Source organism: Grampus griseus (genome assembly GCF_964374135.1).
Source record: "Grampus griseus genome assembly, chromosome: 2".
NCBI classification, from domain to species: domain Eukaryota; kingdom Metazoa; phylum Chordata; class Mammalia; order Artiodactyla; family Delphinidae; genus Grampus; species Grampus griseus.
Genome location: NC_139018.1, coordinates 93,778,010 through 93,791,488, shown reverse-complemented (window position 1 = coordinate 93,791,488; position 13,479 = coordinate 93,778,010). Strand labels below are relative to the sequence as shown.

General features: G+C 39.5%; 1 protein-coding gene across 2 annotated transcripts in view; it reads right to left on the bottom strand.

Annotated features, from left to right (window-relative positions):
• AP4E1 (adaptor related protein complex 4 subunit epsilon 1) overlaps positions 1 to 5,836 on the bottom strand; it is a 93,855-nt gene extending 88,019 nt beyond the window's left edge. For both annotated transcript variants that reach the window (XM_082648593.1, XM_082648594.1), the window contains exons 1-3: positions 5,655 to 5,836; positions 3,591 to 3,662; positions 527 to 650 (exon numbers count right to left, since the gene is read on the bottom strand). In XM_082648593.1, coding sequence (XP_082504719.1) covers positions 527 to 650; positions 3,591 to 3,662; positions 5,655 to 5,804 — 346 coding nt within the window. In that variant the 5' untranslated portion in view covers positions 5,805 to 5,836. The remainder of the gene's footprint in view (positions 1 to 526; positions 651 to 3,590; positions 3,663 to 5,654) is intronic.
• Between the last annotated feature and the right edge of the window lie 7,643 nt (positions 5,837 to 13,479).

Below are 13,479 nucleotides of genomic sequence, written 5' to 3'. Positions count from 1 at the left end.
CAAGATTTAAGTCCTTGTTTTCCTAATAGACTTAAAGGTTGATTATAGAAACAAATTTTTTTAAAAGATACCTCAAATCCTCATAGTTAACAATTGTGAAACTAGGAGTAGGATATCGAAAATTATTCAAGTCAATTTCAGTTTTTATCTATTAAAAAAAATCATCCCTTATCATTAAACTGATGAGGTTATACAGACCTTTTAAAATCAGCTTTACTGAGGTATAATTTACATATAAGAAAATTCACCCTTTAAAGTATATAGTTCAATGAATTTTGACAAAATCATCTAACCACCATCACAAGAACAGGCAATTTTTCATCTTTTCTATAACTCCAAAACGCTATGAATCAGGAAAATTGATTCCATTTTAGGCTGTGAGTTTTTGAAGTGTTATCTTTTAAAGCTTTGGAAATCACAAGGCAGTGTTCTAAAAACATACTACACACCTGCCACCATTCACTTTATATAATAGCCAGAACTTTAAGGACAACATTAAGTGCAAAAGTCTTAAACACATACATACCTACTCTTTTTTCTAAAAGGTTTCCTTGTTGTGCCAACTTGATTGCATGTATGTAACCAAAGGAAGCATCATATCCAAGCATTTCACAATATATAAGTCTCACCATACATTCCTTCATCATTTTCTGAAAAACAAAATATCCAGTAACAGTATAAATAAATAGAATCCTTTGACTTTTTTTTTAGTATGTTGTAATCATTTAATAGGAGAGTTCTTTAATCCTGGCACTGAAGAAATAACATATATAAATTAATCACCCAAAGTCAGACTTTATAAATAAAGAGTTTCTCCCAAATTTAACTACCAACAGTACACATTTTAGTAAAATTATCTCAATATTTTGTTACTGGCAACAATACAAAATAAATCAAACATAGCTATTTCTAATTCTAGGTGTCCCTCCCATAAAATCTGGTTATAATGTGACACACATGGTCCTCAGACAAAATTTCACTCGTGGTACCCTAACGTGGCTTCTAGAATGTAGCACATCATTTTAACATACTTTGTCAAATGAAAGCATCCATAGAGTTCCCACAAGTTGGTAATAATTTCTGTAATGAAAATATTTTTCACATTTAAAGACTAAATTGCACCTGGAGTTTCTTCAGAATTACTGTGCTATATTATAATAGGCGATAGTTTGTTTTATAAGCATTACTTTTTCAACAATTCTCACAACTATTATGATTTCATTAATGGTATAATCATTCCAATATTTAACTTAACTGGATCTTTCAATATTTACAACACGAGCTAATAACTTGTTTTAAGAGATTCTATAAATCTGTTTTCTTAGTATGAGAAAATCTGCATCAATATTTATAGCAAATTTTAATCAACAATTTAAAATATAAATGTGTTTCAAAATAAGAAAAGCTCAGACTATTTTAATATCTAAAAATTAATTAGGTTGATATATTACAGGATTACTGAATCACAAAATGCTTAAGAAACAGTAAAATAAAATGTTTTAAAGAATAACATTTAATATTTCATACATATTATATACAGAGAGTAGATTTTTTATATATATATATATATATATACACACACATGTACATGTAAATATGAAGAGTTTAAAAATAAACCATAGGAAAATCTTAAGGGAATAATGTTTAATGATTTAATTTAGGTCCCTTGTGTTTAATAAAAGTTAATCCATCAGCACATTAATTAAAACTACTAAACACTGAGAAAACAAGCTTAAAGTATACTGGAAGCCTCTTCAAAGGCTTCTACATCAATGAGTGAAAGTGTTCATTTAAGCCATTAAGTATCAACCCTGATTTTGTAACATTTTATCTCATAGTTTTTCAAAAGTCATTATGGACTTTAAGTAAAATTCTATTGCATTTACATTATTATTCTCTTATTTTTGGAGAAGAAAATGCTTTTCCCAATGCAGGAATTCACTCTAAAAGATTTCTTTAACAAATTATAATCCAACTTCTACGTGACCACCTCAGGGACAGACTATTCTGTAAAGTATGCCCAGAGCTGGATGGCCATAAATACTATAAAATCTTCCTTCAAACTCTGGCTCCCTAACTTCTACCTACTTATCTTAATTCTGTCAACACCAGGTTTATGCCTGGTAACATGAAAACTGTATTTACTGATGCCAATTATAGAAAATGGAAATCAAACTAAATGAAAAGAGAGAAGCCATTTCTCTGTAACATTTCTATCAAGTATCATAACACACAGTGATTTTATACATACACATAAAAACATATACATATCTATACATACACATACGTATACACATACACGCATAGATCCCATTAACTATGTTTTGAGTTTCATTTGTCCACATATTATTATGACCATAAAAGGAAATATATACATTCTCTCAGACTTTACAAGTGTTATTCACATACATAATCATGTATTCATGCAAAATGATCACCACAATATTTTTATTAGAAGTGTATTCCACAGCAACTTACACAAAGAAGGCACTCACAAAATATTTCCTAAATAAGCGTTGCTTGGAAAAATCTCATTATCTGAAACCACATAAAAATTAAAAGAAAAAAAAAGTAGGCCTTAATCTAACTATGTAGGGACAGTCCCACAGTCCTACAGTGGTCTGCATATGGTGGTCACAGCTTAAATAGTTGCTGAATGAATGCTGTTTGAAAATCAAATTATATGGAACCAAGTTTTTTAAAAACTAGATACTGATTTAGCTATTGTGCAATATACTCAGTTTTACAGCAAGAAAATCACTTTTCTACCTTGTCAGCCAACCTATATTCCAAGATGTAACAGTAAAATGAGAGATTTACAATATATCAATTCAGGTCTGAAAATACTATTTTATTTTTTACTTTTTTTTTTTTTTGGCTGCGTTGGGTCTTTGTTGCTGTGCGCGGGCTTTCTCTAGTTGCAGCGAGCGGGGGCTACTCTTTGATGCGGTGCGCAGGATTCTCATTGCAGTGGCTTCTCTTGTTGCAGAGCACAGGCTCTAGGAGCGCAGGCTTCAGTAGCTGCAGCACGCGGGCTCAGTAGTTGCAGCACGTGGGCCCTAGAGCAGGTGGGCTCAGTAGTTGCGGTGTGCAGGCTCTAAGGCATGCGGGCCTCAGTAGCTGTGGCGCACGGGCTCAGTAGTTGTGGTGCATGGGCTTAGCTGCTCCATGGCATGTGGGATCCTCCTGGACCAGGGACGGAACCCATGTCCCCTGCATTAGCAGGCAGACTCCCAACCACTGAGCCACCTGTGAAGTCCCCTGAAAATATTATTTTAAATGATGTGTCCTAACCTTCTCCCAGTGCACAACATTAAAACAATAGGATCAGCCTTGGGGTCCCAGGAGTCCCACATTTATGTAACTATCATCATGTTGGCACTGAACTGACAACAGTCAAGCAAGTCTTGCTCTGGTGCAGCCAGTCAGCAATAAAAGGCTAAAATTAATGTCTGACTTGTTACCATCCATAACTGATCTTGACTGTGATAAATTAGATTTTAGCAACTGATCAATTAATGCCACTACTGAGTCCACAGTGGACCAGATTTCAAATTCAAAATGTGCTGGCACTGACTATGCAAACTTACCAGAGTTGTAGTAGGAGCAGAAACAGTTGCTTTCAGATTACTCAGTTCCTGCTGGATTAATTTCTCTTCCTCCTGAAAAAATGAAAATATTTGAATGCATGAATAACCATCTTTTTAAACTGTAACAGTATTTTTAAAGGGAAAAATATAACTTATAATATTTTCAATAAAATGATACATTATTTTAAAGGAGAGTTACAAAAACTATGCACTTAAGATTTGCCTACAGGCATTTCTCAAACTCTCAGAATCATTCCTGGAAAGAATAAATATTTTCATGCTAACTCACCATTCCTCTTTTCTTCACTCAGTTACTGTCCCCTTAAGGACAGGTTAGCAGAAAACCTTTTTTAAAAAAAATTAACAGTGGAGAGAAAGTAGAAAAGCAATTCTTTATGTAGTGGCCCAGAATAAGGTTCTCACACCTTCTCCTTCTTCATGGAATACAGAAACAGGGTAAGAAGGCAGAAACAGAAACTGTTCTTTTCCCCTTAAACTATACTCTTCTTCCCTATCCTTTTTTCCTTATTCTTTGCATCCTTTTCCTCACTTCCCATCTCTCTCTCACACACACACAGAATAAATACACTAATATGGTTACTTCTACTGTCTGCATTGTATTTCACCTCCTTAAGCACTTGAAAATTGACCCCAACTTTGACGAATATCATGCTATCTTTAAATTACACATTGAATTAGCAGGTGCCCATTAGGTGACTAACCAAGAATTAACAACGCTAGTGAAGTACAGCTACATTTAGATACCTTATGTACAGTTTCAAACTGCAGTTTAAAACCAAAAGTATTGGGCTTCCCTGGTGGCGCAGTGGTTGAGAGTCCACCTGCCGATGCAGGTGACACGGGCTCGTGCCCCGGTCCGGGAAGATCCCACGTGTCGCGGAGCGGCTGGGCCCGTGAGCCATGGCCGCTGAGCCTGCGCGTCCGGAGCCTGTGCTCCGCAACGGGAGAGGCCACAACAGTGAGAGGCCCGCGTACCGCAAAAAAAAAAAAAAAAAAAAAAAAGTATTTTATTTCATTCAGCCACCTCATAAAAACTAGCAAAGGACAAAATTTTAAGACAAGCAATATCAAGTCTACAAATAATTGTTTTTTTGTGATTTTTGAATGTGAAGCAGATCCTCCCCAGTACATCATCTTATTTCAGTTTAAAAAAGAACGTTTTTAAACCCTCAGAGCACTTTGAAGAAAAACCTTCTCTCTTTGTCTTTTCTTCTCTCCTGACACATATTTCATTGTATACTGCTTACAGCTGTCTTAAGCCCAAGATGAAGGACCAATTCCTTGGGAAAAGGAAATGTGTTTTACACTGTTTCTTTAGGGTCTAACACATAGTCTCTTCCACAAATATCTTTTGAACAGATTTTGACCTACCACATGATCTTTTTTTAAGATACAAAATCCTTGAAGCTTTGAAAAGTCTGTGGGAACTTAAAAACTTCCATTATAACTGCTCGTTTTCAAACCCCATCTGAGGCAGAGACTTACTCAGCAAATAGTGCATTTGGGGAGAATTATGCTTTTTCTTTGCCCAACCCGTAGGTCTAACCTAAGAACCTCAAGCTCCCCAAATATACTGAACAACAGGTTCAAATGGCAGGGTCTGTTTTAGTGTATGACATCTAGCAGTTGAAAGAACCGGGAGCCAGAAAGAACCCGAGTGCGAAAGAAACTTTTTAGAAGAATAATGCTGACATTTCCATGGCACCTGGTAGTTTCACACGCTCAACGTCTCATCTAACTCTCGAAACAACCTATGAAATATGTATTGGTACTCCGTTATGTCAACGTTCAAGAAACACACGGAGGCTCAAAGATTAAAGATATCTGCCCCAGATAATAATGAGTCAGTGTCAGGGCCAACCGTGGAAACCCGGCCTCCCAGCTGTCAGTCCGGGCAGCAAAGTGACGCTTCCGGACAGACGCCAGGACCGACAGACACACACGCCTCATGGCCAGCCCCGGAGGCTCGCCGCCGGACCCGAGCCTCCCAGCGAGGGGGCCTCCCCGAGGCGCCCCTGACCTCCCGGCCCGGAAAACACCTACGTGCTTGGAGGTGAGAGCGGTGATGCCGCGGACCAGGCCGCCCAGTCGGGAGGAGAAGGACGCCTTGGCGGCCGCGGGCCCGCTAGCCGACTGGTTCTGCAAGAAGAGTCCCGGCAGCGCCGTCAGCGTCTTCTCCACAATGTCGCTCATCGCCGCCGCCGCCACCCGCGCTCCGCTCACCGCCCGGCCTCATACCCAGGCCCTGCCCCGCCGCCTCCCCGGCCACCGTAGGCACTTCCTGTTTGTCTGAAAAAGAAATCTTTATTCGCGTTCTGCGCGGACAAGCACAGTGTCGTTCTAGAGAGACGCCACGGGAGGGCGCGAGAGTCTGCAAGCGAAAGACAGCGCGCCAAGCCTGTGTGGACGTGGTTCTCCTGTGGAGGAGCAGAAGGGCCGGACGCTCCCGGTTTCGACGGCAACCCCTGCGTCCCGAGCTTCTCTGGGTCCTCCTGAGGTAGCCGCTGCCGTCTGTCCCTCTTATACTTCGGCCGCAAAAGTCTCCCTTTCCCTTTGGCCGCCTCCGCGCTGCCCGAGACCGCACGGGGAGGTGGCCATTCCTGGCCCTCTCTCGGCGGCCTCTCACTGTCTGGGGGACCACCGGCAATCCGCCCACCTCCCTGGGCCGCACTCGGAGGGGCGGAATCGATGCTGGGCCCCGGCGCCACGCGCGGCCCTGGCCCTGGCGGTGCCGGGGACCCTGGTGGTGTTGAATGACGGCGCGGCAGTCCTGTGGATTCAACCTACTGGGTTCAGCGCCCGCCGCGTACGGGGGACTCTTGGCCACTGTCTCTTCCCCTCCGCCCCCCTTCTCCTGGGGTTTGGGGAGGCAGCCAGGAAGGGGAAGTGGTCGGTTGGCCAGCCCCGCGCCCCCCAGACCCCCTGCTCCTGCCCAGCAGGTCGCAGTCCTATCCTCTCACAACGCTGTGTTCTTTTCCATTCTAGAACTGATGGCAGTTGCCACTACATAAATATGTATCTCTCTGTCTTATTCATTGCTGTCACCTCAGCTTCCATCTACAGAATCTAGTGCAGTGCTTTTGAGAATGTGGTCTGGTGAGTTCTGAAGGAGACCCTAACAAAGGATCCAGGAAGTCAAAATTATATTCATAATATTACTTAAATGTTATTTGTTGTTTTCACTCTTATCCTCTCCAGAGCATATAGAGAAGTTTTCAAGATAGAGGATTTAGAACCTCTCAACTGACTGATGAAGTGTGTGCTTGAGTACTACTCTTGTATTTTATAGATTCGTCTAAGGTTTAGGGTATAAGTTTTCAGAGTTTAACTCAGTTTGTCCTCAGCACTTCTAGTGTGTTCTTACAAGCTATCTTTATGATGAAATAAAAATTCATATTTTAAGGCAAGATGAGAAATTTAGACATAAAATTTTTCTCCGCCCATTTGGGCCTCCTCTCTCCCCTCTAGTGTTCATTGTGCATCTGCATCATGCATTAACCAGACTTCCCCAATGGCAGAAGTATCTGCTCAGCCGTAAAGATCAGTTTTCCTTCTTCTGGCTCCAGCCATGTAACTCTTAGAAGATAACATTCCTTTCTCAATCCTGTAAGGGGTCACAGTGCTCCACCACTCACCTTGTATGTGCAGACAACTTTGGTGGACTTTATGTACAATGCCAGGATATCATTCCCCTTAAAGATAGCGGGTGGTGCACAACAGGCTGGTCAGATAACCTGGGGAGATACTGGGCCACACCTAGTGGAAGTTCTTAGCTTAAATATTTACTTAGAACGTTACTTGTATTCCACGTATTTTATAAGATTATTGTTTTTTTGCATCACCAAATGTGTGGCTGAGCCTCAGATAAAATTAATGATGATTAGGTGATTTGAAACTATTGGTCAAATATATAGTCCTATAAGATCAATGATCTTAATAGTGTAACTCCAAATATGGGAAGAAGCAACAAGATGGAACCGTTTCCTGGACCGTAACAGACTAGTAAGACAGGCAGTACAGAGGCTTTTGATTACTGTTAACAGGGCCTAGTCCAGTAATAGCACAGTGAGGAGCATATCAATGAAATCCTTGTCTGACCTGGGAATGAGCATTCCTAGCACCATGGGACAAATTGGTCATGAAATGACTCCCAAATCTTAGTCAAAAGTAAGACCAAAAGGGAAGGGATTGTAAAATAAAGAATGTTACCTATCATCCAGTTATACAAAAATCAAGTCATCAGCCGCTGTAGTTGCTGACCTACAATATACCCTGAAAAGAATTCAGCATGAGGCACTTTGTGCTCTGGAAAACTGACAGAACTGGCCCTCAGATAGTTAGATATTTTTAGGAGAAAATTTTATGAACCCAGCATCTTCTTATACTTAGAAAAGCACTAAAACCATTAACTAATATATCTGTTCCTCGGAAATAGCAGTAACTTTCTACCAAGGTGAATGAATGCTTGATTGCACATACCCCTACGCCAAAGTCACATATACTACTGGCCTCCCCCTCTACCTCTTCAGAACAGTTCTCAGAGCTCTCTGAGAGACTGTCTCCCAGGTGGTAATCCTCAGTTGGCTCAAATAAAAGTTTCCATTTCTCCCTAAGAAAGAATTTTGTCAACATTCATTTATACTTATCTCTCCTCATTTAATCATCTAATAAATGGTATTTTGAAATCCCTAAATTCTCCTTGTGCCTGTGTAGAAACACAAGAAAAAAGTTCATTTTGTTTACTTGTTTTGCAAGAATATTTTTAATTTATTGAAAACTTTTCTAAATATTTAAATTTTTTCCAAAACTGTTACTTTTTAGAATTTAATCTTTTATTCTAAAATAAAATTTTGTTTATAATTTTTTTTTATTTTAGATTCTTTCATTGATTCACAAGAGGGAGATTAGAAGACCCGCTTTCTCAATCTCCCACATCTAAAGATGCTGAAAATATGATATTGACATCAATATCAGAGGATTCTGAGTCAGGTAAAGGGAATAATCTGGGTGAAACTGTAAATAAGAAAGGAAAATGTGACAAAAGCTTATTTCTTTTCCTCAATGTTAGAGATGTTAATGATTTTTTTTTTTTTTTTTTTTTTTGTGGTACGCGGGCCTCTCACTGCTGTGGCCTCTCCCGTTGCGGAGCACAGGCTCCGGATGCGCAGGCTCAGCGGCCATGGCTCACGGGCCCAGCCGCTCCACGGCATATGGGATCTTCCCGGACTGGGGCACAAACCCGTATCCCCTGCATTGGCAGGCAGACTCTCAACCACTGCACCACCAGGGAAGCCCAGAGATGTTAATGATTTACCTTATTTTGTCTTATTCAACAGAATATTTTCAAGCACTATTATGGTGCCAGGTAGGTTGAGGCATCATTTTGAGACCAATCATTCAGAGTTTAAAGAAAATTGAATATTTAAAATATGATAACCTAAAAAAAATAAAAAATTAGAAAACAATAAAAAATTAAAATGATAACCTCTTTAAAAGCCAAAGCTTTTTTTGTTACCACTTTTCAAAGTAGAAATGAAAAACCAGCTGAAGCATTTTACAGGTTAAATTATTGTATTGCACTGGCTGGAGAAGGGCATACGATAGCTGAAAGACTAATAAAGCCTGTACATTACTGAGTGAATGTCTGCTAGATGAAAAATCAGTCAAAGAAATCATGGCAGTGCTGTTTGTTTTCCAAAGATGCAGTAACTCACCAAATTAGAAATTCCATTGCAAACATAAAGACTGGGTGAATATCCTATCTGCAGAATTATACTGTCTTTAAGATGGACAAAAATTATATAATTATAGATGTAGCTAGTCTTGTTGCTTTGCTTGTATCTGTCAGGTGGCAGCACCAGCTAATACTTGAAGATCTATATAAATGCCTGGCAATAAACTAAAGTGATGCTGAAATAAAACATTGTACAATTTTTTTTAATCTCATAGTTTATTCTGGAACAACTGTGCTGATATTTGCACTAATTGTATAAAAGCAATACTGGGCAAAACTGCTGGCATCTTGGCACAAATCAAGGCAGAGGCTCCCAACTGTACTCTTCACCACTGACACTCACATTTTTTAAAAAAGCCAGTTTCACAAAAGAATATCTTTAATGAAGCAGTAAGAATTTTTAATTTTATTAAATATCAACCCTTGAGTACATTTCTTTTAAATACTGTGTGTGACAAAATGGGGAGTACACATAACGCAGTTCTGACATGTAACCAAGGTTTCTCAAGGAAAAGCACTGGTGCAGTTTGACTTGAAAGCTGAACCAGCCACTTTTCTTCATGGAATACAATTTTAATTGAAATAATGATTAACAAACAATGGCTTTCTTGAAAATGAGCAGTGAGTCTGTCGCCTCAAGAGAAATAACTGACAGTATTCATTACCACTAATAAAATTCAAACTTTCAAGAGTAAATTGGAATTTTGAAAAATGTGTATCTGCTACCAGGAGTCTGGTAATCTCTAATATGTAAGAACTGTTCTGACAAGATCAGTGGTGATATTAATGAATGTTATTTTTTGATAGTGTATAATTAAAAGTGTCAGTATTCAGAAGATCTGTATAACTCAATGAAACAATATTTTCCAAATGATCAATGCATGATGTTATAAAATTATGCATGGACTGAAGATCTATTTAAAATGAATATAGACCAATGATTTTAATGTAACCCTATACAAAAAGTTCACTGATATAATTTAAAATTGCAACAAACCTTTAAGAAACTACTGCTTGTTGAGTTTTGGTATGGTATCAAAGAAGAACATCCACAATTATTTGAAAAGGCTATTAAAATACTGTTTTTTCCTGAACTACATATCTGTGTGAGACCAGGTTTTCTTCATAAACTTCAAACAACATACCAACCTGTGGTAGGCTGGTACTGTCTCCCAAGGATATGGTCATATCCTAATCTTTGGACTTTGTGAATGTTATATAGTAAAACTTGCACAGATGTGATTAAATTAAGGATCTTGCAATAAAGAAGTTATCCTGGATTATCCCAGTGGGCCCTAAGTGCCATCATAAATGTTGTTATAAGAGAGAGGCAGGGCTTCCCTGGTGGCACAGTGGTTGAGAGTCTACCTGCCGATGCAGGGGACATGGGTTTGAGCCCTGGCCCGGGAAGATCCCACATGCCACGGAGCAACTAAGCCCATGCACCACAACTGCTGAGCCTGAGCTCTAGAGCCCGCAAGCCACAACTACTGAGCCCACATGCCACAACTACTGAAGCCTGCGCACCTAGAGTCCGTGCTCCGCAACAAGAGAAGCCAGCACAATGAGAAGCCCCTGCACCACAACAAAGATAGCCCCCACTCACCGCAACTAGAGAAAGCCTGCGTGCTGCAACAAAGACCCAACGCAGCCCAAAAATAAATAAATAAATAAATTTATAGAAAAAGAAAAAAAAAAGAGAGGTAGAGGGAGATTAGCCACCACACACAAAAGAGGAGAAATTGATGTAAAGGCAGAGGCAGAGATTGGAACAAGTAGTCACAAATAATGCCAGCAGCCACCAGAAGCTGGAAGAGGCAGGAATGAATTTTCCTCTCGAGCTTCCAGAGGGAGTGCTTCCCTGAGCACACCTTGATTTCTAACCAGTGAGACCGATGTTGAACTTCTGGCCTCCAAAACTATAAGGGATTACATTTTGTTGTTTTGAGCCACCAAGGTAATTTGTTACAGCAGCCCCAGGAAACTGTTGCAAACCCCACAGTGATAGATTAAATGCAGAACCAAGCATGCGAGATTCCAGCTGTCTTATATTAAGCCTAACATAAAGAGATTTGCAGATTTGTAAAACATTGCTACTTCTCTCACTTTTTTCATTTTGAATATATAGTTGTTTTTTATTTTTTTATGTTGTTAACATGTAATAGGTTTACTGTTGCTATTTTAAAATCAATAGCTTAGATTTTTCTCAGTTTTACTTTGTTAATTCAGTAAATATCTATAGATATAACCCATGTAAACAAAAGCTTTGTGGGGGGGCCTCAATAATTTTTAAGCATATAGAAGGGTCCTGAAACCAAAATGTTTGAAAACTGCTTATCTAGTACATAGTAGGTGCTCAATTATTTGTTGAAATAATCATTATATTTATAATTCAGTCACAACAATCAATATATGAGTATAGGCCAGTGAACAGCAGGAGTTTAGGGGTAGGGTGATGTTTGCAAGGGAAGAAGACAAAAGAGTTCTCAGAAAAAGAAATTGCGGGGGAGAAAAAGACAAAATTATCTCCAATTGACCAGGTTATGAAGGAATAATTGCTGAAACGACAACCAGAACTTCCTACCCTGTGGCCCAGGCACAAAGATTGAATACCCACCAATTCCTACTATTCCTCCTCTAGCTTTCACCTCCTGAAACTAAAAGTTGAAAGTAGAGCTAAGAAACAAATGTTGAAAGCCCAGTAGTGAAATGGCTATTAGGAGAAGCTACAGAACTATATGGCAAGCCCAGCTAAGATTTAGAATTATAAGATGTGGAAACTGAAAGAATATTTGGAGTTCATCTATACATCCAATCAGCTAATTTTGTAGAAAAGGATACTGATACTTAGATTTTGGAAGCCACTTGACCAAGGTCGCACAACCTTAGGGGTAGAACTGAAATTACAGCCCTAAATCTAGATTCTGAGCCTGTAATATTTCACCTGTACTTTCATGGTATTGACAGTAAAGAGGTTGTCTGTGGCTTCCTGTTCTGAGACTCTGGCTCCAAGTCCTACCCTAAAATGTAGGGGATATGGATGTTCTTTTTTAAGCTTGTAAATTTAGACTGTATATTTTTCCTGTAAATATGGGCTCTTCTTTCTCCTTTTCCTGTCTCTACCTCTATCCCAGGTAATTTCACTCAGAATGACATACTGTCACAGGGATTGAACCTATTAAATTAAACCCTCACGAACTGCATTTCCTCTGTCTCTTCTTCCAATCAGGGAGGAAGGTGGCTCTCACTGAGCTGAAAATAGGGCAGAGAAGTGACTCAGTACACTTTAAGAAGGTGCAGTGGTCCTAGGACAGTAGGGGGCAAACTAGTTTATTCCCCTACAGGAACAAACAGGGCTGTCTAAGCAGGGGTGTCTCACCTGAAAATACATACAGGTGTGTGAAGGGGTGATAAGTATTTTTCTCCAATACATTTCCTCAGCTTCCTGTTTTAAAACTTTTATTTTGAATAGATGTTAAGTGCAGTTTATTCAAAATTCAAAATGTACAAAAAGTTATACACAGAAAAGTCTTCCTCCCTTCCCATTCCCCAGCCATCCACTTCCCTTCAGTAGAAACAACTGCTATGATCTATTTCTTCAGAAATATTTTATACATAAACATTAGCTTTCACTTTGAAAGCCTTAGATTCCACCCCTGTGCCCACAGAGAATTCAACCCACTTATTTTCAGAGTTTATCTCTAGGGAATCATTCCTTCATCTAACATTCTTCCAAAAATTCCTGCCCTCAGTTGATGGGACTGTTGAAGACAGACAACAGTTGTTCACACTCTCTTACTCAAAGGTTTCCATGCTGTCCCAGGAATGTGCACGGGAACCACCTGCAGAGGAATTACAGGACACATGCATACCCACGGCCCCAGTTCTCACCCTCTATCCTTGGCCAGACTCTCACCTAGGCTCTAAGTCATCCATCCCATTCCCAACCCCCTCAACTTCTAAACTCCATTTAGCTTTCTTCATCCCCTTGCTCTTTGCATTTAACATTTGGCAGTGTTTTCCCTGCAAAGCCCTTGTCAGCTCTCACCAATAATTCTGATTTCCCACGCAAGCTAAATTGCCTCCATTTACCCCTGATAACATGCTTAAAACATCCCCATTGCTCCACTTCCC